At 35.7% G+C, this 23,979-nt stretch overlaps 2 protein-coding genes across 8 annotated transcripts in view; one reads left to right on the top strand and one right to left on the bottom strand.

The window, feature by feature from the left end:
* Window positions 1-23,979, top strand: part of LOC131439196 (PTB domain-containing adapter protein ced-6) — a 153,942-nt gene that overhangs the window by 41,723 nt on the left and 88,240 nt on the right. The window lies entirely within an intron of this gene.
* On the bottom strand, window positions 3,641-4,927 carry LOC131439198 (integumentary mucin A.1-like). Its single transcript, XM_058609939.1, has 3 exons — window positions 4,886-4,927; window positions 4,648-4,827; window positions 3,641-4,585 (listed from the first exon to the last, which is right to left on the bottom strand). The coding sequence occupies exons 2-3, from the start codon at window positions 4,767-4,769 to the stop codon at window positions 3,763-3,765; spliced, it is 945 nt and encodes a 314-aa protein (XP_058465922.1). The 5' UTR covers window positions 4,770-4,827; window positions 4,886-4,927; the 3' UTR covers window positions 3,641-3,762.

Below are 23,979 nucleotides of genomic sequence, written 5' to 3'. Positions count from 1 at the left end.
GTGAAAAGTTCAATGGAGAAAAACTACACATGTTTTCACGTAGTATTGAAGTGTAAATTTAATTGAGTGTAATATAGATAACCGCGAGATTCACGTAGGACTGCATTCGAGATGTGTATAGATATTACTCGATTTGATATTGTAATTTTCACAGTCGGTTAGAAAAGATTGCGATGCGATAAGATAGCGACAAAATGCCGCAAAGATAGCGAACTGTCATTCGCATCGCTTCAACCCCTTGGAGACCACAAGCCAGAAAAAATATTTTTTAAATTGACCGTTACAATGACCAGTTTCTATCAACAGAATAATTATTAAGTAAACTTCAATCATAATGAATTCATTTTGATAATGCGTATGTGATCTGCCATCGGCTACAATTTGCACGGATTTTTTTTAAAGCGTGTGTTATTTATTTGACGTAATGGTTATTTTGTGCTTTGTATGTTTCCTTTTTTTTTTTTTTTTTCATATTTTGCATTAATCGACGCCTCGGTCTTCAAAACCTCGTGCTTTATTCGAAACATTATCGATTTTAACTGTATATATAAACTAATACAAAGAATTGTAAGTCGTCCACTCTATAAATTTGGTCGTCTTCGACAGATATACATTTATTGATGTTTCAATGAACAATGAAATAACACTTGTCGCTAAGGAATTTTACCAGTTGAAACTGCATTTAACCTCAATCAATCAGCCGATTAATTTTTCTTGTAGCTCTAATGCAAGTTAATTTGAATACAACAGACAGCGAAGGGGTTAAAACAACTGTCCAATATTCTGGCCAGGTAAATTGTTATGCGTCTGCGTACTAGAAATGCTCCTATGCGAGCTCAAAATTTAAAATTATGACGAGAAAAATCAAACAAAAACCCTACAGTAATAGCAAAAGTTATGAAATTGGACGATTGTTTATAAAAAATTTGAAAATTTGCAAAAAAGTCTACTTAATTGCAAAGTCTGCTAACAGACGAAATTGCAAATTTTCATCCCAATCTGCAAACCTGGCATCTGTGGTTCTGACGCTCATTATTTCGCTATTCTGCGACGATTCCGTCGCATTCTATGTCTAGCTACCACTATACCGTTTGAACAAACAACATTTTATAGTGCTGAATTTGGTTTCAAAAGATTGCGTTTGTATTCTACGAATTTTTGCGACAGCTTAAGACAACATTTAGGGGTTTTGTTTGTTTGTGCAAGATGCACATATTTTGTTTCTTTTTCTTCGCGTTTCGCCTTCGGCTCATCAGTGCTTGAAGCAGTTCAAATTGAACTGCCATCTCGCGCCTAGCACTTCAACTTAAACCGCTAAGTAGTGCAAACTTTGCGTCTGCTTAGCGGTTTAAGTTGAACTGCTAGGCACGAGATGGCAGATCAATTTGAACTACGTTAAGCACTGATGAGCCGAAGGCGAATCTCGAAGAAATAGTTTAAGACAGTTTTCTAAATAAGTTATTTACGTTACTTTTGAGTACCGTTAATGGCTTGGGAATCCTGGAATTATTGGTTACTGATGATTACGTTTGTATTCCAGGAAGTAAGGCGCCATTCCAATGTAATTTGTAAGTTTGAGCCTCTCTCAATATTCTCAATATATCTCAATATTTGAGAGAAAGAAACTACACAGTTCGAAAAATTCTTGTGATTCTACATCTTATAAGATGCACATAAATGGAGCGTCGTATTTCACGCAAATTCTTATTCATGTAAAACTGTGTGATTTAAAAAATATGGCTTAAAATCGAATGAAATAAAAACCAAAAGATCGATATAGAAACTGCGCGATTAGAACGGAGAAACATAAGATCATAAAGCAAGTCAGTTAATCGACTGAACCACAGAAGCACGTATCTTCTGGTAAATGGTGCATATTCATACAGTCACACTTGCTAGCCGAGTGCATACTAGGAGCCTGTAAAATTCTGTGCGAGTGAAATGTTGTGTCATTTGAAAAGTTATGAATTACTTATGAATTGTATCGTTTGTAGAATTATGTCACCTATAAAACTCATAATTTTTTTCTGTGTATCAAAACGCTGGCCCGTATTACCGTTCTCACTTCCACTTCCACATTCACTTCACTCTCACATCATTTCACTCTCACATCACTTCACTTGATTTTACCTATTATGCGTGATACTGCATGGTGAAGTGATTACTGTTGTGGAAAAAACTCATTTTTTCAACAAAATGTTGGTGACGCTATGTTCATAATGAGATAAAGTTCATCCAAGAAATAAATTTTGTCTCTGAAGGGACTTCCGTTATAAGGACCAACATTCACTTCACTCGATTTTCACCGTGAAGTGATACCGATAACAAGGGTCACAATCACTTCACTTGGTTTTCACCGTGTAGTGATACTGGTAATTAGGGCCGCTATCTAGATTCATTATCGGCTTTCAGAAGGGCCAAAGTGTGTAATTCTCTACTATTTTAAACACTTTTCGAACATTTTTCTCGAACGCAATGCAGTCCCAAATGCTAGCTTTATTTACACTTGTTTGGTGCGAGTTTTACACAGCGAAAACTGCACAAAGCTCTTCAAATTATTTTAGATTTTTTTTTTGCAAAAACCGTGTGTCACCGTTCATGGATTATCATAGACTGAAGCTTGCTAGCGTGTAACAAGGTCACGACACCAATTCAAGGTCACGACACCACATCGACACTAAACATTGGTTTTTGCAAAGTACTTCGAAATTTCATCAAATGTCTGCAAACAGTTCCGTACGATATATTTGAACCATTTTTGGTCAATTTTGAAGCACCTTCGTGCAAAGTTGATGTCGGATTCTTCAAAAACAGGTCACAAATCACTTTTTCGTCTTTTTCCGACAGTACACCGACAGAACCGCGATTTGGAAAGTCGTCGACATTTTTTACCTCTTTAAAACGATTCACCCACTTACTCACAAACTGTTTCGACTTTTGCATGTATTTCGCCGCGGCAGCTTGGGTCATTGTGGGACCTATCGGGTGCGAGCACAGAAAAACAATTGTGAGCTGTTTATTCTCCCATTGCATGAAGGACACTACTGCCTTTTGTGTTAAAAAAATATAATCACACCATTCCACTTTACCGATCGCGAGTAATCGCGACCACGCTCTTATGTAACAGACTGTATCAATTAAGTTCCGTTTGAAAAAGCAGTTCTCATTAATTTGAAAAATAAAGTTTCATCTAGAATGTCAAAATTTGAATAAAAACTAGTAGAGTTTGTACGTCATGTTAGTTGGTGGCCATACGAACCGACTTCGATTATACCGGTTCTTGGGTTCCGGTGCCGGAAGTGCATAATGATAGTGAATCCACTTTTCTTAAGATTGACCTTTGCAAAGCACTGTTTCATTCTGTTTGTTATACTAGTAAATTCACAAGCAACTTCTTGGTTTCTTTCAAAAATCGAAGAGAAAATTTTTGAATAGAATACCAGAATATTATACATGAGAAAGGCATCATTACACCACTAGGTGGATTAAAACAGGTTTTTCGTTTCTGTTTCTGATTTCGGGAGGGGCCCCTCTGGGTACGTGACTTCAGTGCTTCATTGAATATCAACCAAAATATGCGTGTGTGATGTGGACACTACTCTTGCATTGCTTAAATACATAAGTCCGAATAACTGTTGTATGCAAAAATTTATTATTATACTTTTCAATTGAACACTTTTCCTTACAATTTCTTAGTACTGTATAGCTGTAGTTCGCAAAATCACAAGACTACTTTTTCTAAACTATTTTGTCAACATCATCTTAGTGATCCCAGAACCTACTCGCCTTACACGTGTCCCTATCACCGGCAACACAAACTAAATTACTGGTGTCGAAAATTTGGCCTTCGTCGCAAGTTCCCAATCTTCCCGAGCCAAACAAACAGACGAAATACTGATAGCAATTGTCCGGATGCTTCATAATGCCGACTACCACACCACGGCACTTTTCTGTGGGATCGATGGGCGCTACAGTCGTTGTTGTGGTGCCTGGTGTAGTTGTGGCGCCTGGTGTAGTTGTGGTGTCTGGTGTAGTTGTGGTGTCTGGTGTAGTTGTGGTGTCCGGTGTAGTTGTGGTGTCCGGTGTAGTTGTGGTGCCTGGTGTAGTTGTGGTGCCTGGTGTAGTTGTGGTGTCTGGTGTAGTTGTGGTGTCTGGTGTAGTTGTGGCGCCTGGTGTAGTTGTGGTGTCTGGTGTAGTTGTGGTGTCTGGTGTAGTTGTGGTGTCCGGTGTAGTTGTGGTGTCCGGTGTAGTTGTGGTGTCTGGTGTAGTTGTGGTGTCTGGTGTAGTTGTGGTGTCCGGTGTAGTTGTGGTGTCCGGTGTAGTTGTGGTGTCCGGTGTAGTTGTGGTGTCCGGTGTAGTTGTGGTGTCTGGTGTAGTTGTGGTGTCTGGTGTAGTTGTGGTGTCTGGTGTAGTTGTGGAGTCTGTCGTAGTTTCCTCACCAGGTTCATCTGTTAGTTTAAAATTTTCGTTGATATCTTTGCCATTTCTACAAAGCCCTTCAACACATGATCTAACTGTTGCATCGAAATACATTCGATTGGGACATTCAAATCGTTGTAGGATGCCGTTGAAGCAGACGAAGTAGCTAAAATAATTTAAATTTAATCATTAGACATATACATCAACATCATAATATATTTTCTGTACCTTCCACAAGCTTCCGGAGCACTGTCTGGTAAATATACGAGATTGTCTCTGTTGGAACATTGACTATTTGTAGCAGCTACGACGGCTAGCAAGCCCAATGTCAAGATTAACAATTTCCACATGGCTCCAACGTGAAACTTCTTCTGTTCAACAGTAGTGCAAGACTGACCGATTATATTTCTGGCAAAATTTAGTACACTTACAGTTCATTATTCAATATCTATTATCAGTTAATCACCTTCGATAGCAGCTATCTACAATAGAAGAATTGCTGGATGGCGCCCTTGTTTCGGCCATGAAGTCAATGAAAGAACTCGTATCATTTCAGCAATACTAAATCGTAATAATAAAAAATCCCTTTGTGTTTCTCATTCAGGTAGAAAGGCTCTGAAATCACAGTACAAATCGACTCTACTGCCTTAGCGCGGAGAGTTAAGTTCCATATACCATTCGGCTCAGTTCGTCATGACCAGCAAATGTTTGTCTGTGCGTATGTGATAAAAATATGCACTCTGTTTTGCTCGGTTCTCAGTTCTAATACGACCCAACCAACTTTTATAAACTTAGTTCTATGAATTACTATTGAGTTCCATCTGGATTCATCTTCCGGTTCTGTAATTAAAGGACGATGCATAATATAAATTATAAACGAAGCACAACTACTTCAGTTTCTTGCAGCTCTCGTTTGCTGAGGATCAATCAAACTTACAGTAACTATATCACCATATCAATTTTCAATTTCCGGTTCTAGAAGTATCGGAAGTAAATTCATCATTCATCACGAACTTCGAATTAAATCAAAGCTTTGATGGTCTTATTGGCTGTTGTCAAAATCTATTCTGCATTTGCTGAATGTTGAGTATTTAATTTTTTAATTCTCACATGATTGATGTGATAAAAATGGTACAAAATATACGTTTTGTTAGTTGATGACCATTCAGACTTTTCTCGCTGTACCGGTTCCTAGTTTTCGGTTTTGGAAACACTGTAAGTAGGAGTCATCATAAATTCCGAAATTGACCTTGCATGTTTTTATACTCTGCGTTTGAATTTAGGTATTGTATTCTCAAACTCAATTCTCAAACAGTTGATCAAGCCTACACATAGTGCATCGAAAACCATAACTTTTAACGGTATAGAAGAGCACACAGAACAAATTGTATCTGAAAAGTTCAACAGTTATTTCATAAATAGTGTTCAGCAGATCAATCAAAGTATTGAATTGGTAGGTGAGCCTATTGAAATAACACAGCCGATGAATAACTATTGTAGACTTTATGAGTTTCAACCAATCACTTTTGAACTATTGAAAAATATTTGTTTCAATTTGGGAAAATCGACGGGTATTGACAATGTAAACTCAAAAGTGATACAGGATTGCTTTCATGTTATCGGACACGATCTACTGGATTTGGTAAATGAATCGTTGTACACGGGGCATGTACCAAAAGTATGGAAAGAATCTCTGGTTGTTCCTATCCCCAAGGTTACTGGAACGGATAAAGCCGAGGAGTACCGTCCCATTAACATGCTGCACACGCTGGAAAAAATTCTGGAACTTGTTATTAAAGATCAGCTGATTAACTATTTGAACTCTAACAGTTTGCTAATACCGGAACAATCGGGATACCGTAAGGGTCACTCTTCGAACCTAGTATTGGCAAAATGGAAGGAGAAAATCGAAGCCAAAGAGAGTATTTTTACTGTGTTCTTGGATCTGAAGAGAGCCTTTGAAACAATTTCAAGACCTTTATTGTTGCAGACATTGCGGCGTTTTGGCATCGGGGGAATGGCACATGAATGGTTTGAAAATTATTTATGTGGTAGATATCAAAAGACTGTTTTTAACGATGTAGTGTCTAGTTCCCTCGGTAATTCACTTGGTGTGTCTCAGGGGAGTGTGTTAGGTCCTATTCTATTTATTATGTATATTAATGATATGAAGCGAGTCTTACGTTTCTGTGATATAAATTTGTTTGCTGATGATACTGTTCTGTTCATTACGGCTAAAGATTTCAATGAAGCTGTTGCACATTTAAACGAGGATCTAAGTTTGCTGGTTCGATGGTTAAAATTTAAGCAACTGAAACTAAACGTCGCGAAAACTAAATATATGTTATTTCTTCTGTTAGCGCCGGTCATGACGCCAATGTGGAAATTGATGGTGAAACTATTGATCGCGTTAGAGAAATGAAGTATCTTGGAGTCATAATTGATGAAAAGTAAACATTCAAATCTCATATCAATAACGTCATTAAGAAGATTGCCAAAAAGTATGGTGTATTATGTCGTTTGAAAAATGACTTAACGACCCATAGTAAGATTCTTTTGTATAAAAAAGTCATTTCACCACACATTGACTTTTGCCCATCCATTCTGTTTCTTGCTAATAACACACCAATTTTGAGATTACAGCGACTGCAAAATAAAATCATGCGATTAATTCCAAAATGTAGTAGATATACCTCGTCAGGTTTTCTACTGAACGCATTACAATGGCTTTCAGTGAAACAGAGAATTTACTACTTAACCATGGTATTTATTTTCAAGATATTAAATGGCATGCTGCCTCGATATTTGTGTGATCGAATTGAAAGAGGAACTGATTTGCATAGGTACAATACTAGAAATGCATCTGATGCTAGAACACCAAGCTTTCTGTTAGCCAGATCGCAATACTCATTATTGTACAAGGGAATAAGTTTTTTCAATTCGATGCCAAGAGTAATCAAACGCGCAACGACATTGGTGGAGTTCAAAAAGTTATGTATTTCACACATAAAGTCCACTTTGTAAGCAAATATTTAGTTAGTTAGTTCAATTTTTTTAGATTTTTTATTTATTTTTACGTATAACGAAGATTGTATTTTCCTTTTCTTTTTGTTTATATGTATTATTGTGAGACGAATTAAGTTACTGTGTTCGGTATGATGATGATGGATTTTTAGTTTGTTTGAGAGTTAAAAATAATGAGCAGTCTACAAACGTTTGAGCCTCGCACGCGAAGCAGGTAGTGACTATTTGGAAAGCGAATAGGACTGGCCGAAGAGCCTTAGCATTCAGTGTGTTAAGTTTGCTCTTGACCTTGATCGCAAGGTTTGATTAATAATTTAAGGAATAGATTCGGGAAACTAATTGGGATCGACAGTTTTTGATGGAATTGGGCTTGGCTCTGCCCATCCGCAGTCTTGTTACTCCATCGTAGCTGTCAGGTGAATTACTGTCTGATACTGCTTACGATATCGGGTTCGATTCCTGATGTGATCAAGGATCTTCCCGGGTTGGAAATTTTCTTGATTAAACCTGGATAGTAAATACGGAATATTTGAATGTTATTTTGTGGTCAGTCGTTCTTTTGAAGAAGAATCAATACCTGCTAGATTAATCAGATCGTTTTATTTTGTTTACTGGTTAAGATATGTGCAAAAATATTAATTATCATTTAGATAACTCGTTCTGCTCACACCTTTGTAGGGGTATGAGGGTGGACCATCATCATCATCATCATATTCCGATGTAAGTGCATGAAATTTTTTCGTAAATATTACTATTAATTACTAATACTGAATTCATAGAAAATAATGTATAGAAGAGCCAAATCAAACTGCACTACTTTGTGAGTCAACTGAAAGATCGATATGGATCAAGCATTCAAATAAAAGATAAGATTGATGAATTCGAACATTCTAATCACTTCGGTTTGGTTATAAACTGAGCAGGTATTATGATGTCATTTAACTGTGGATTGCTGAATCTGATTTGTCGATAAAGTGTGCATTATATCATCGATAAATGAAGGTTTATAACATTTCATATAGATGACTCATGAGGTTTCCTACTCTAATTGATGTCGATCGTTACGTAACCTTGTTAGGTAGATCGTTGAACCTGTGCCATTTTCGAAAAATGAAAACTACTTACCTTGACCCGCACTGACGAAACTACCCATGTAGCATCAATCATAGTAACCCATGAGTCGGCTGACAAAATTTGACAGCTCTATCAGTCGAACTCTAACCTTGATGGCAAAAACGGTCAACTCGATTTACCCGGCAAATCGCGACCTGGCGGTGTTGATGAACTACTAGACTTATCTCACCACGCGGGAAGTGAGCTCCGAGGTGAAGTTCATTGCACACAGCAAGTTCCCCAAGAATGTGCTACTGCCCGCATAGCGTTTTGGCTACCTGGGCAGCCATGGCCACCAGACGGCTACCAAAATTGATTCAGTGACGGTTGTCAAATTAAATTTGACAAAACAAAGTATCTAAGTTACCCGAGCGTTTTCATCTTCTCACCCACGCTGAAAATGTCAAAGATTTCAATGTGGAAAAATCCTGGTGGATGCGGTTGTATCGTTTGAGTTGTATATCTGGCAGTGGTGAGGCAGTCGGTCACCAGAATGTCTGCCAGCCATGTTTTTCCAGCTGGCAGCGTTTAGTCAGCCATCTGGCAGCCATGCGTATGCGGGTGTGGCTGACAATCAGCGAGAAGAGGATGTTCCGTTCGATGCAGCATGGCTGAAATTAAAAACCTTTTTTAATCCACCTAGTGGTGCAATGATGTCTTTCTCATATTACTTATATTTGCAAAAATATCACCAGAAGATTCTGTGGAGAAATTTTGTTTTTCAATCTTGATTAAAATAAGAAATTCTATAAGCTAACATAACATTTTCAATTTATAAACAGTTATTTCAAGTTAATAACAGTTTTTCTTTATTTTGCATCGTCGCACTAAATGATTAAAAACACTTTACCCTATAGTTCTGGAACCGGAAGTCGGATTCGGATGAAATTGAACAGCAAACTATGAGACTATAGGAACTTTTATTTGAGCCTGTTTGTGGAAATCGATCAAAACATCTCTGAGAAAATTGAGTGAGTCTCGTTTTAAACTTTTTTGACCACTATTTCCGATTCTTCTGGAACCGGGAGCTTGGAACCAGCCGAAGTTGGTTCTTTTAGTAAGTAACTAATATAGCCTACAAATTGAATCTTTTTTACCTTTTTTGCATCGTCGCTCTTAATAACGGTGTGAAATTCAATAGCAACCTATGGGACTATGAGATCTTTTATTTTATGAGTGACATTATTTGACATATACGCGCATAGACACATACATTGCTCAGCTTGATGAACTGTGTCGAACAATATAGAACACTTAGCCTTCCGGGCCAATTTTAACTAGTCAATTTTTCAAGAGATTGCATAAACTTTCTATATGAGAAGGCCAATAACAAGTAGGTACAAAATGAATAAAAGATTTAGTAATTTGCATTTTTTCCACTTTAACAATATAGATTTAAACGTGGCAACCCTGCACGAAATTGAACAAAGCACTCTGCGAACGGAACAAAGCCACACGTACCGTCGCTTACTAGTTTTGCATCGTCATTTTGAATGACGATTAGAATGTTTTGACACTCATCGCCCTATAATTTCGGAACCGGAAGTCGCATCAGGATGAAATTACACAGTATATTTAAAGACAATGAAAGCATTAATTTGAACCATAATTCGTGAAAATCGGTTTAACCTTTGCTGAGAAATCGAAGTGAGTTCCGTTTTGGAAATTTTCTTCACTATTATCGGTGGTTTCGGAAGCAGAAACCGGGGAGTAGTAGTACTTTTATATAACTCACTAACTAACAAGATCTGCCAAATAGATGAATTTAGAAGTAAGTTTTATAAAAATGTGCACCTCGTTTCGCTATCGCTTATGAAAAAATAGTCATGAAATTGAAAATATTCACCGAAAGTCGGATCTGGATTATTTTTTCGGGGACTTTTTAAAGAATTTCAAGAATATTATTTGCTTCTTAGTTTGTGAAAATCGATTTAGAAATCTCCGAGAAAATTGAGTGTGCATTTTTTTTAATAAGTTTGCACATATTTCCTTGTAATTCCGGAACCGGAAGTTAGATGCAAATCAAATTCAAGAAAATTGTATGGGGCTATAAAAGCTTTCGTTTGAATCTAAGTTTGTGAAAATCGGTTAAGTCATCTCTGAGAAACGTGTGTGACTTTCAATAGTTGAATAATTCTTATAGCTTTTTGAGAACATTTATGGCTCTTAAAAGGACTAATTTGTAAAATTTTCTGATAGTGAAGTATGACGTATTCACGTCAAAAAAAAGTTTAGTGGCATTTGCCGTATTTGATGATAAGTGTCAAATCTGTAGTACGGGAATTCCATCGAAACGAACATTATGACTGATTTGACAAGTCGTTCTTTTGTATGTTAAGCTATAATAAATAGTGATATGTTCAATTTTTTCACAATATTTCCATTTTTATTTTGTTGCTCAAAAGTTTATAACTAATCTTCGATAAACTTCAATATGGTTCGAAGCTCTTTTGTCTCGGAAACACTAAATGTGCGTTGATTCTTCGTCAAGAAAGTCCAGGTCTCAAAGCTGTAAAGACTGTCCCAGAAAGTGTGGACGCACTTTGATTTCGCTGTAAATAGTTCACAAGTGTTAGATATTCAAATTTTATTCGATATACTGATAATATTAGACTACAACAACAGAATATTATTCTCAACACCGACCTCTTTAAAATAAGGCTTTTTATAACAGCAGAAATTTGAATATAAAACTTTGCAATAATATCTATAATTATTTAAAACTTTATTTTCTTTCCTTTCCAGGTAGGTACTAAATATGTGGAACTGAGGAGTAAGCTTTGGTGTCCAAGGTACTTTTAATTTATTATTCAAGAAATTTGTTTTGAAAATTTGACAAGGAAAATCAAAAATTTAAATCTCCAGTATTTGCATCAAACATTTTAGTAGCATGTTCAACACTGATTTCTATGGACGAATTTTAAAAAAAAAAAGAGTTGCGAATCGGATAAGATAATACAATAATAAGATAAAATAAACAAAAAGTTAGATGAGGGTGTATTCAGGAAGGATTTCTTTATGGAATTATATATATATATATATATATATATATATATATATATATATATATATATATATATATATATATATATATATATATATATATATATATATATATATATATATATATATATATATATATATATATATATATATATATATATATATATATATGTGTGTGTGTGTGTGTAGTCGTAAAAATTTATTTGGAAATGTTGAAAAAGAAAGTTTTTCCACTCCCGCCATATTCACCGGACATTACTCCATCCGATTACCATTTGTTCCGATCCATGGCGCATGGCTTGCTAGAGTTGCACTTCAAAAACGAATTTTTCCGTGCTTAGAAATTATTAGAAATAATTTCCATCGCTTTATACACATTTTCGTCACCTTACATGTAATTAGAACCTCGCTAAAAGGATAAATTTTGAGAGTTTGAAACTGAATCGCTGAGTAAGCCGTTTTCGCCAACTTTCAGTTCTCCATTTCAGGTATTTTTCAAAGAAGGGCGAACCAAACATTGACTGCAAATGGAGTAAAACGTCGATGAATGTTCCGACTTTGGTTTCAAATCCTATTAAAAAATAATCGTATATTCTCAGATAAATTTTGTATTAGTCGATGAACTGTTGGTTTATCTTTAAAAGGCATGCAAATTTGACCACTTTCCTTCTATATCTACTGAATAAATCAACATAAACAGAGTTTCGTCTTTTTTCGATTTGTTTACTTTCATACTTCCTTTTGTGAATTATGAAGTTTCTCATTTTTCATGAAATGGGTTCGTTCCCGCGACTAAGACAAATCTGCGGGTAATTTTATCATCTCATTCACTATTTCCAGTAGTAAAAGGTCCGGAAACCATCTAAAACAAAGAAAATAAATAGTTTCGCCCTTCCTTACTAGCAATTGAGGTTTCGCCCTGTTTGTTGGCATAGAACACGGGGGGCGAAACTTACGTAAACAAATGGAATGACAGTTTAGCCCTTCATAGTTCTTTGAATTACTAAGATTGAGATTTTTGTAGAATTTGAATTTTCAGGCAAAATTGTAGGATTTTGCAGCATTTTTTGGTAGGTGAGAGAAATTCGGTTTGTTTACTTTTGTAAGATTTGCTCTTCATTGAAAAACAGCTGATTTATCTCTAGGTCAGTTCTTACGGCACTTAAGGCCCCGAAATCTCGGTTGATTTTTTATGAAGGCGTATAAGCAAGTGACAGTTTCTCTTTGTTTACTTTCTCTTCTATTAATTACCAAGCGGTTTCCACGTTTATCACTCAACTCTTCGCATAAAATGATACCCGAAACTTTCGACTTTCAAACAGTGTAGTGAAATCAAAGAAAATCTTTTTAATCACATCACAATAATCGAAAGAGAGAGTGATTAAAGAGAAACTGTCACTTGCTTATACGCCCTAATGAAAAGTCAACCGAGAAATCAGGAATCAGAACAAATTGGCTAAGGGGCAGTTCTTACCAGCGATGCCAGATCGTGCGCGCTGGATTTCCGTATTCTATCAAGTATATAAAATGAGAGGTAGAGGAAATAAAAATCAGTATAAATTCGTATAATTTATTTACCATCAGTTTTTGCATATCAATTATTGCGTAATTTATGTAAGAGCTAGTGTAAATTATCTCTATTGGCACATTGTCGCAAAGCTAATTTACCGGTAGCGACACCTGCTAATGAAAAATGGAACCAAGAAAAGGAGGATTCTTTCGGAAATTTTCATATCGGCAATAGTGAAACATTTTTATCATTTATTCAATAGTACGAATAGATATCAGCAATAAACGTACACTCGGAGTAGAAGAAAATCGATTTCAAAGTGATTACTACTATTTTTTAAGTGTAAACTACGCTTAAAATCGAAAATCTTCAGAAATGTGTGAAATTGGGTAAGGTTAGGTTTATTCGGATCAACATTTTATTAAACAGAAACCAGTGTAATGTTGATTTCTCGAGTACTAGAATATACAGCGATCGAGTACTATTTATTTTGGATACTTTATTTGATATTTCCAGGCATTTGAAAAATGGTATCAAGCCAGGTTTAATGCTCTATTCTGAATAAACGGTAGATTTCGCACAATGAACTAAGATCAATATTACCACCTCAGAGGAAAAACGTTTTCTTCAACTTCTACTATGATTTTTCAAATGAATTTGCCCGTTTTCAAAAGAAATCGTTGAAAAGGTAGAGTAATTTGAAATTTTCCTACCGATTTGACAGCTCTTGCTGAAAGCATCTTCTCTAAACAAGCCGCGGCACTACATTTCAGTTTTGCGACAATATGCCAATCTTTGTTGCACTCTTTGAAATGTCTAAATACATCCAGGAGAAAACATCCCGGTCGAAGAAGGAAACTTCATCATTTTTAATTATGAAACAAAGTACAAAAAATAATCATAAATGAAATTTTGGTGTAAATTTTTCTTACATTGTTCGTCGAAAAAGTCTGACTCAGTTTTCAGTGTTCATTGAAAAAGGATTTCGCTTGAAAGAACTTAAAATTTAGATAAATATGTAAGAAAATTTAACACTGTTTCATACTTTGTACTGAGACAGTTGCTCTCTTTTCCTAATTTCGATTACCAGTTTTCTCTTTTCCCAATTTCGATTACCAGATTTTTTAAGTGTTTCAAATTTGTTTTTTTTTGCTAAATTATTCATTCTTTCAACATACGTATTAAAAATATTTATTCTTAATATTTAGAGAGACCTCTTTCTTAATTATTTTTTTAGTATCTAAGAATAATTCTACCTGACGAAGTTCGTTTTTCGTTTTATTTATTATCTATATATTATCTAATCTTTAGGACTACAATTTGATTAAGAAAAGTCATCTCACCGAAAAATTACTATATTATTAATGCAAAAAATATACCTCACTGCTTTGTGATATGTCGAATGAATAAAAGGAAAACATTTGATATCATTAACCCTCTCACTCTTGATAACCGATAGTAGATTTTTAGTTAGATTACACTTTTACAAGAAAAGCCAATGATTTCTTCCGGTATCCAGCTTTCCTGATAAACTTATTTGAATATATTGGTTTTAGAGCATTCATTATTTATTCTATAACAGCTCACTCGGTCGATATATTATGAATTACTTAGTCATCGCAATGACAAAAATAGAAAAAATTGACAAATGAGTGATGTTCCAGATCTCCTGACAGCCGGCTGTCTGTAGTTTTACGAGTTCTAGAAGTTTATAATTTCGTACCCCGTATTTCCTATTGAGATCGTATTGTTTACCAAAACATATCCCAGATCTTCCTCCATCCCTAGACTAATACATCTATCCTGAGATACTCGTGGAGATGCCGTGGTCTCTAGACAGAAAAAAATTATGAATTTTACAGGTGACAGAATTCTACAAACGATACAATTCACAACTACTTAATTTTTCAAATGACGCAATATTCCACTCGCACAGAATTTTACACGCTCCGAATGTAATTTGCACTCGGCTACCAAGTGCCGCTGTATGGATTTATATTTATCAATTATTCAATGAACAGACATGAGCTTTGTGGTTTTTTATTTCGTTCGAGTTCAAGCCATGTAATTTTTAAATCACACAATTTTACATGTTCTTGAATAAAAATTTGTGTGAAATACAACGCTCTATTTATGTGCATCTTATAAGATGTAAAATCACAGGATTTGTTTTGAACTGTATAGAAACAACGATTATCGGACTAACATTCTTTCTCTTCCTCAGTAGCATGCACTCTTACCAGTCGCTACCTAATTTTGAGTCAATACCTACCCAAAATGAACTAAAGTATATCTCCCTAATTTTGGGTAACGATTGATGACCTCAAAATTTAGGAAAATGTAAGTTTAGTACAAATGTTATGCCATAACAAAGAAATGATCTTCGATGTAGCGTTTGGTCGTGACCGACTTTGTTATTGACCATGCAAAGAAAAGTTTTGAGTGTGTGAGTATGCACAGTTAAAATGATTTGCTTTTCTCAAGCAACGTTATTTTCAGCTCTGCTCAACTGAGTTCAACTTGCGCAGGCTTTCAATGAGTTAACCAATCACGTCCGATTGTCGAATCGGTTGATCACGTTCTTCTGTAATATAACCCCAACTTTCGTAAAAATCTGTATTAAATCAGTATATGTTTTTGCAAAATCCGTATGAAATTCAGTGAATTTTTCAAATGCACTTGGAAATCAGTAGAATACTGAAATATCTATATATCTGCACTCTCACCATCCGCTACCTAATTTTGGATCAAAACCTACCCAAAGTCAACTAAAGTGCATCTCCCCAATTTTGGGTAACGAGTGATAACCTCAAAATTTAGGTAAATGTAAGTTTAGTACAAGTGTTACGCCATAACAAAGCACGCTACCCATTTTTATCGATCAACTTAAAGTTTGAGTAGATAACGACCTAATTTTGGGTAGCTTATAGAAGAGCTCGACAATGAGTGTTTTCTCCTCAAAAAATAGGTAGAAATGATTTTCAAATTTCACATGTTCGTAGTTTAAGTAGGGATGTCGGAAATTTCGAATTACTCGATTATTTAATATTCGAGTATAATCGATTGAAATTTATTCGATTATCTGGGTTATCAATCGATTACTCGATTATTCATTCGATTATTACCATGGGATTTTTTCAATTATTCGATTAGCTCAATTTTCGAATATTAGACGATTAAATATTACTCGATTATCTGGGTTATTAATCGATCGATATTACGACATCCCTAAGTGGAAGAGCACGATCACTGTATACTAGAAAAGGGTTAAAATATCGACGAGATAAAAATAAACGATAAAAATAAAGTTTTAGAAAAACGTTGACACTGTTTCGACTATCGCTGTTTTACCAATAAACAAAACATAGTGGGAACAATATCACAACTAGAGAAAAAAATATGTACGCACTACAATATTGACAAGAGTAAAAATATGAAACCAGCAGATAGGGTAAAGTATTATAATAGGCCCCTCCTTAAGAAAACATTGAGATATTTCTAAAAGTACTGATCTATTTTCTTCGAGAATGTAGATATTTTTTGCAATACGCCTGAGGAACATAATATTCAATGATTTCGGTAGAAGTGATGAGAATTGATTGGTACAAACACTTTTCAAAAACGACCACATTCGCAGTTTTTTCGCTTGCCGTAGGCATAATGCCCCAGCAATCGTATAATATGCCTCACAACAAATCAGTGGTATGCCCTACAACAATGATACAATATGCCTTCTTTATCTGCTTTTTTTCTATATCGACATTTCAATCGATATAGAATAAAAGCAGATAAAGAAGATATTCTTTGAATCAGAAATCAATTGCATAATCAATTAATTACAATTGGAAACCAACATTTTTGATCTTCCTAACGCTACATTTTGTTTTAATAACCGTTATAAATCTTTAAAATAATATTTTAGGCTGTGGACCATTTCGGGAATTATTTTAACTTTTTTCTTAATTTGACAATTGAGCAGTTATTTTTTCGTTGTCAAAAATAACCCTGCTCGAAAGCATGGTTATTTTTGACAGTTCGATAGATATTTTTCGACACTGAAAAAAATTTTGAAAAACATTTCTATTCTCAGATCTTTAGTAGAAATTTCTTTTGTGTAATTGCTTTTAATACTTCCAGTAAGAGAAAATTACCCAATAGAACGTTTCAATAGATTGTCAAACGATCTAAGTTTTTATCGAAGTTTGTCTTACGTTCTCTGTATTGCAATTATTATATCAGTTGATATCATTTTTTTTCAGTGCCATATAAACCCAAATAACTCTCCATCCATCAAACTTGGAAATGGGCCACTGATTTAGTTAAATTTAACTACTCGACAAAAACTAATTGCTTGACTGTCAAATTTTAACTAAAAATTAAAATAATCCGTGAGATGGTCCACGGCCTAATAACAACTTGACATGTAGCACTAAATTGGATAGCTTCATAGAGTACAGGATTTCTTTCCAATTTGATCTTTCACAATATCACATATATTCTCAATGATCTTGTGAACTGGTTTTACTCTCCGTGTTGATAAAATCATTCACGTTGAGCCGATAAGTTGTTTCGCCGCCTTTCAAACTGGTTTAGTCTTATATAAACACATCTTCGCTTCATTAACTGTTATTCAACTTGCATAACAAACCTGTTTTTGTCATACCAGCACATTAAGTATTCTTCCTGTGCATCCTAGGCGATAATTTATGCATTCTAATTGCATTTTCCGATTCATTGGAGTTAGGCATCAAATGCCACACTTAGCCATTGGGGAGATGTATGCAGTGTGTTATGTCTGTCTCATAGAGACAGACGAGTTATAATGAATATCGATAGTCCCACGACAAAAGGGCCTAACTGCAAATGACAGTTTCTCTTTGTTTACTTTTTCTCGTGCGATTTACCGAAGTGATTTCATATTTGACGCCACAAGCTTTCAATTTATATTGGGAACATTCAAGAAATAGCAGTAATGGCTCAAAATCAAATAATCAAAAGAAATAAATTTGCCGGAATCGTTTTGTTTGCCTAAATACTGATAATGACTACGGTCGGAGTATTTTTGATTTTTTTTACGGTTTTTGTTTCGCTGCTTTAAGTGACGGCACAAAATTTTTAACACACTTTACCCTATAACTCCGGAACCGGAAGTGGGATCCGGATGAAATTCAGGAATTCCATATGGGTTCATGAATTGTAGTTTGTCAAAATCGGTTCAGCCATCTCTAAGAAAATTGAGCTTATACCAATCAATTGTTCAAAGCCTCAGTAGTAGCTTTCAAATGAGCCTAAGCTTGTTGATCGAATGGGTCTCCGAAGCTCCGTTCGACAGTCAGGTTTTCCAGCAATTCCAGTACCTTTCTATAGAGAAAGGAAAAATGTATTTCTTAATAACAGCTCGAAAAATAGTAAACTTTGTAATACCTTATATGTGTAACTTTTTTAGAGGAATTATGAAATGACACAATTCATCTGTAGATCCGAGTATTGTGAAGAATTCTGAGCTAAACTGGTAAACTTGCGTCAGAAATCCGACTAGGTCAATTAGAAATATCGCGAAAAACCTAAAAACATGCTTATACCGAAGCTCCAGCTGTTCCGAGATTGCAATAGTTTGACTAGTAAGATTGCAGGCAATCGTCATGTTTGCAGCCAATTTTGTATCGGAAGCCAATTAAGATAAATTCTTCAATCTTGCGAAAGATTTGTAGCTGCAGTCGCAAAACCTCATGCGGTATCCACTCACAAAAAAAATGTAAATCGCCGAGTAATAATAGTTGAAATATTGGTACCAAGATAATGTTTGTTAAATTTGATATCTGAACTAATTCTAGAATAATCAATCAAACCTTGGTTTACGGTACTTGAAGCGTTCTCGTTAACCTCCTGTTAAACTTTTCATTTTAGAAACTTATTGCTTAATAAAAACCTTTTTTAATCCACCTAGTGATGTAATGATGCCTTTCTCGTATTACTTATATTTCCAAAAATATCACTAGAAGATTCTGTTAAGAATTTTTTTTCAATCTTGAATAAAATATGAAACTTTCTTTGGGTATGGGCTAACATAACCTTTTCAATTTGTAAACAGTTATGTCAAGTTAATAAGAATTTTTCGTTATTTTGCATCTACGGAGCAACGCCGAACGTACCGACGCGTACCAGTTTTGCACAGTCATTTTAAATAACAATGTTTTGACACTCATTGCTTATAATTTCGGAACCGGAAGTCGGATCTGGATGAAATTGCACAGTATTTTTTTAAGACAACCGGGGACTAGTAGTCCCAAAATAGTTTTATATATTTACTAATTAACAAGATCTGTCAACAAGATAAATTTAGAAGTAAGTTTTATAAAAATGTGCACCTCGTTTCGCCATCGCTTGTGAAAAAATACTCATGAAATTGAAAATTTTCACTAATCGCACTGTAATACTGGAACCGGAAGTCGGATCTGGATTTTTTCGGGGACATTTTAAATCATTTCTAGACCTTTTACTTGCTTCTTAGTTTGTGACAATCGGTTTAGAAATTTCCGCATTTTTTCATGAATTTGCATTTTTTTACATACACACACATAAACGCACAGACATTTTGTGATCTCGACAAACTGAGTCGAATGGTATATGACTCACGGCCTTCCCGGCCTCGGTTGTAAAGTCAGTTTTCACTGCGATTTCATAGTCTTTCTATATGAGAAAACGAAAGAAAGATAATAGGCTGTAATGCTAGAATAAAATATTTCTAAGAAAATAAGTGGTTTGCTATACTTACAACAGCAATGCACTTCGACAGTACTACAATCAAATACAAACTATTATACGAAATGCTTCGACAAATTTTCAAGGACATGTTTTGCGCTATTCGTGCTACACCGTTACACAATAGTTAATCATAGTTTACCAATAAAGTTGTCTGGACTTTGATTCGGAATCGGTTCTGACTAGGATCGGTTCGTAATAGGTTCTTGTATCTTTCATTCGGAATACATTTGGGAATCATACCGAATTCTAAATCAAATTAGACTATTCAAGTTGGTATTATTTATTATTATATACTACAAAAGTTGGATTCATTTCGGCATCTTGAAAAAAAAATCAAGAAGAAAATACACTTTTTGTAGATTCGGTAAATTGTTCTAATAGCATAGCTCCACCCAAATCAACCGGAAACAACGTTTTCTTTTGGCACGTCAGTAATTTATATTTAAAAGTTTTATTCAGGCCTATATGCGTACAAGCTTTACGTGGCCGATTGAGCCGATTTTTTTAATAAAAGATTTTTTTTGTATTACATCTCGTTGTCACCCTTTTTCTAGGGGAGAGGAGCTTCCATTTCCCTCCTGCGAGGATTGAGGGGCACTTTGTTCGTGGCTCGTCTCATCATCCATTGCCTCATCGGTGGTATTGTTCGCAGTCTTGAGTTCGTTGCTGTAGATGCGCCTTGTTGTATATTGGTTGCAGTTGATGGTTGGTTGGAGGGTAAGTTGTTAACTGCAGCTGGTGTACTTTGTTCTACAGGAGATACTGATGGTTTCGTTGAAGGGGATGCTTCATTGTTGTTGGTGGCTGTCACAGGTGTACTGGGGTTGTTTGGGGTTGGTGTGAACGAAGCACCGTTGTCCTTTGGTGTGGTTGTCTCCTTGATCAGTTTATCACATGACTTTCCGTAGTGAACAGCTTTTTGGCAATATTGACATGTAGCCATCTGATTGTCATAGGTAACAAGTGATTTGGACGGGATTCTTGTATCCTGACCGAAAGACACATAAGAAGGTATAGGCCTCTTCAAGCGTATGCGTAACAAACGTATTTTGCGAATTGAATTGCATCCAACTCTTTATAAAACAGGATATAAAAAAAATTATTTGTCTGTTTGCGTTGAAGTAAATGCGAAACTAGTTTTGCAAACGACACAAAATACATCTGCTCGTAGTGCCGATAGAATCCAAACTGATCCAATTTTTGTTGAGAGGTTTGTTTTCACCTGATTTCGTTTGTAGCTTTTTCACTAATGGGCGGTCCTAACGGCTATAAAAATAGCCGCATACAGAATTTTAATGTCGATTATTTCAGTTCGGATTTGCATAATTTATTGAAATAAACTATTAATATGCTGTAGGGATTCGTTTCTAGCATTCAGAAGGACCAAATTAAGGAACTCACTACGATATTCAACACTTTTCGGAACATTTTTCTCGATCTATTTGTTGTACAGCAGCAGATATTTTGTTCTCTTCCTTAGAACGCGTTCTGATTGGCTGGTGTTGACATGGGTCAAATGAGACAGGTTTTTCAATAGTGTACTATTGAAATACTTCAATGCTTTTGCTATACACGTTTAAGTTGAAAAATTTCGATTCTATTGGTAGTTAGATTGTATGAATCCTTCCATAGATCACTGAGCTATGAGCTTTAAAAATACGAGCAAGGCAAACGCGCCTTATGGATTATCCCCTTTGATACTCGTTTATACCAAACATTTCAGAAAAGTTTAATTTTGAATTATTTGAGATTATGTCACACAACTGAAAATTTTATCATAAAATTGTGATCATATTTCCGATGGGGTGTAGCAAAAATTATGTTGATTCGTTAGATACGACAAGAGATATTCACGATCAAAAACTTATCACTCTCTCAGAGGGTAAATTTTGAAAAGGTGCCCCATAGTAAAGTAAGTCGTATTCACGACAAAACATTTGGGGTTACCTACTCTCACTCACTTGTCAAGGCTGGTTGAATAAATTGGCTAAGCTAAATTGTTCTATCGGTGAACCTAATGATAGCGATTTGTTTGCAAGGGAGCTAAGGGTATTATGATTTGAAATTGGAAGAACCAGAAATAAATTCAATGAAACATATATTTTTTCGTCAAGGATCGCTTACTGCGATATCCGGTCAAAATTTCCGATAGAAGGTATAGTGCAGTATTTGATAAGGATCTGTATCTAGTAGTACCCCACTATTTCTTTTTCTATTCGGAATAAATAATCAAACTAGAGAAAAATTCTGCTGTAACAGAAGTAATTTGTTCGAATATTTTCGTACGAAGTTAAAACAGAGCGAGTACCTGTAAAACGATGCCAAAAAAAAGCCCATCAAGTTGAACGTTGCGCGTGGATGAACCCAATTTTCAGTAAGTCATCAAATTAGTTTTTAAGTAGTGACAACCGGCAGACCGGGGCAGGCGTCGATCGTCGAACATGCCGTCGCTGCATACAAGAACAATTGAACGGTCACTGATGAGGAGATATTTTCAAGGTCATTATGCCGCACGGAAGGAAGTACTTGTTGGATGGATGACTCATTGAAGTTAAAATACATTAGATAGCAATTAAGTTAATGCTATAAAAAGTAACCATTAGCTATGGTAGGCATCGCGTGAAGATACTATTGCAAGCACAGATCTACTTACTGCAAGTGGGATTTATCACGATTATACAACACAAATTTGTTTTTTTCTGTCTTACCTTTGGCTAGTGTTCGCCATGGGACAACAATCGCTTCTAATTTGGTTTCGTGAACCTCTTGATTGTGCCATATTTTTTCTTCTACTACTTTTTCTCCGATCAAATAGAACTTCAGTATCACCACCATGCCGCCCTGATTATCAATCGAATCACATGTTTTAGAGACCTGTACTGCCATCAACTTTGGAAACTAACTAACTACTGGTGCTTAAATACTGTCCCAGAAAGTATGGACGCAACCAAAAACCGCTGCCATTTCGCAATGGTTTAGAATCTGTCAATTAGTATGGCTGTGTCCTGTTGTTTACACTCTTCTCTAACCACTTGTGCAGTTGTTTATTCGTTTTCATTAGTTTGTTTCTAAATGCGTAAACTTTCAGCAGAACAACATCGAAAAATTGTGTACAAATGGTGCACAGAACGCGGACTGTCACTGAGAACGATAGCAAAAATGGAAGGAGTAAGTGAAAAAGCCGTGCGAAATGCAATCAGGAAGTTCGGTGAGGATAACACCTTTGAGGATAAACCGAAAACGGGTCGAAAAAAAGGTCCTGCTAACCCTCAGTTGGATAAACGTATACTGAAGGCGTTCGAGCAAAAGAAGGAGGTTTCAGTTCGGGATGTGGCCAAAAAAGTGGGCACTTCGAAGTCAAATGTTCTTTGTGCTAAAGAACGTTTGAATCTTCGTACCTACAAGAAGTAGAAACAACCAAAACGCAGTCCGAACCAAGAAGCATCGATCAGGCCGAGGGTTCGAAAACTGTACAATACGAATCTTGCTGGAAATTTGAACTGCATAATCATGGACGACGAAACCTACGTGAAACTCGATTACAAATCCTTGCCGGGACCACAATATTATACGGTGCGAGAAGGGCAAGTGTTAAACCAGTCCGAGACATCGATTGAAGTCAAAAAATTTGGTAAGAAAGCTATTGTCTGGTAAGCAATTTGTAGCTGCGGTAAGATTTCGAAACCCTTCATCACCACTGCTTCAATGAACAGCGAAATATACATCAAGGAATGTTTACAAAAACGACTTCTACCCATGATTCGAAGCCACAAGAATCCTGTTGTCTTCTGGCCAGATCTTGCTTCTTGCCACTACTCGGAATCAACGGTAGAATGGTATACAACCAAAAACATCACTTTCGTCCCAAAAGACATGAATCCACCAAATTGCCCACAACTTCGACCAATTGAGGAATTTTGAGCATTAACGGAGGCACATCTTAGGAAACGTGTCTCTTCAGCCGAAACCATTCAACAGTTCGAAAAAGATTGGAAAAAAGTGTCAAAACTTGTCGCCAAGAAGTCTGTACGGAATTTAATGAGGAACGTTCGCAAGAAGGTGCGTCAGGTAGTCTACAATGGCAAATGTTGAGAATAATATTCTGTTGTTGTAGTCTAATATTATCAGTATATCGAATAAAATTT

Source organism: Malaya genurostris, chromosome 3, assembly GCF_030247185.1.
Source record: "Malaya genurostris strain Urasoe2022 chromosome 3, Malgen_1.1, whole genome shotgun sequence".
NCBI lineage: Eukaryota > Metazoa > Arthropoda > Insecta > Diptera > Culicidae > Malaya > Malaya genurostris.
The sequence above is the reverse complement of the archived record's forward strand: the minus strand, read 5'-3'. Positions and strand labels throughout refer to the sequence as shown.

Excerpts from the sequence above, each read along its gene's own strand:
- LOC131439198 (XM_058609939.1), bottom strand. The coding sequence starts at position 4,769 with ATGTGGAAATTGTTAATCTTGACATTGGGCTTGCTAGCCGTCGTAGCT. Across the intron at positions 4,586-4,647 it reads GCTCCGGAAGCTTGTGGAAG|CTACTTCGTCTGCTTCAACG; the intron begins GTACAGAAAATA and ends AAATTATTTTAG.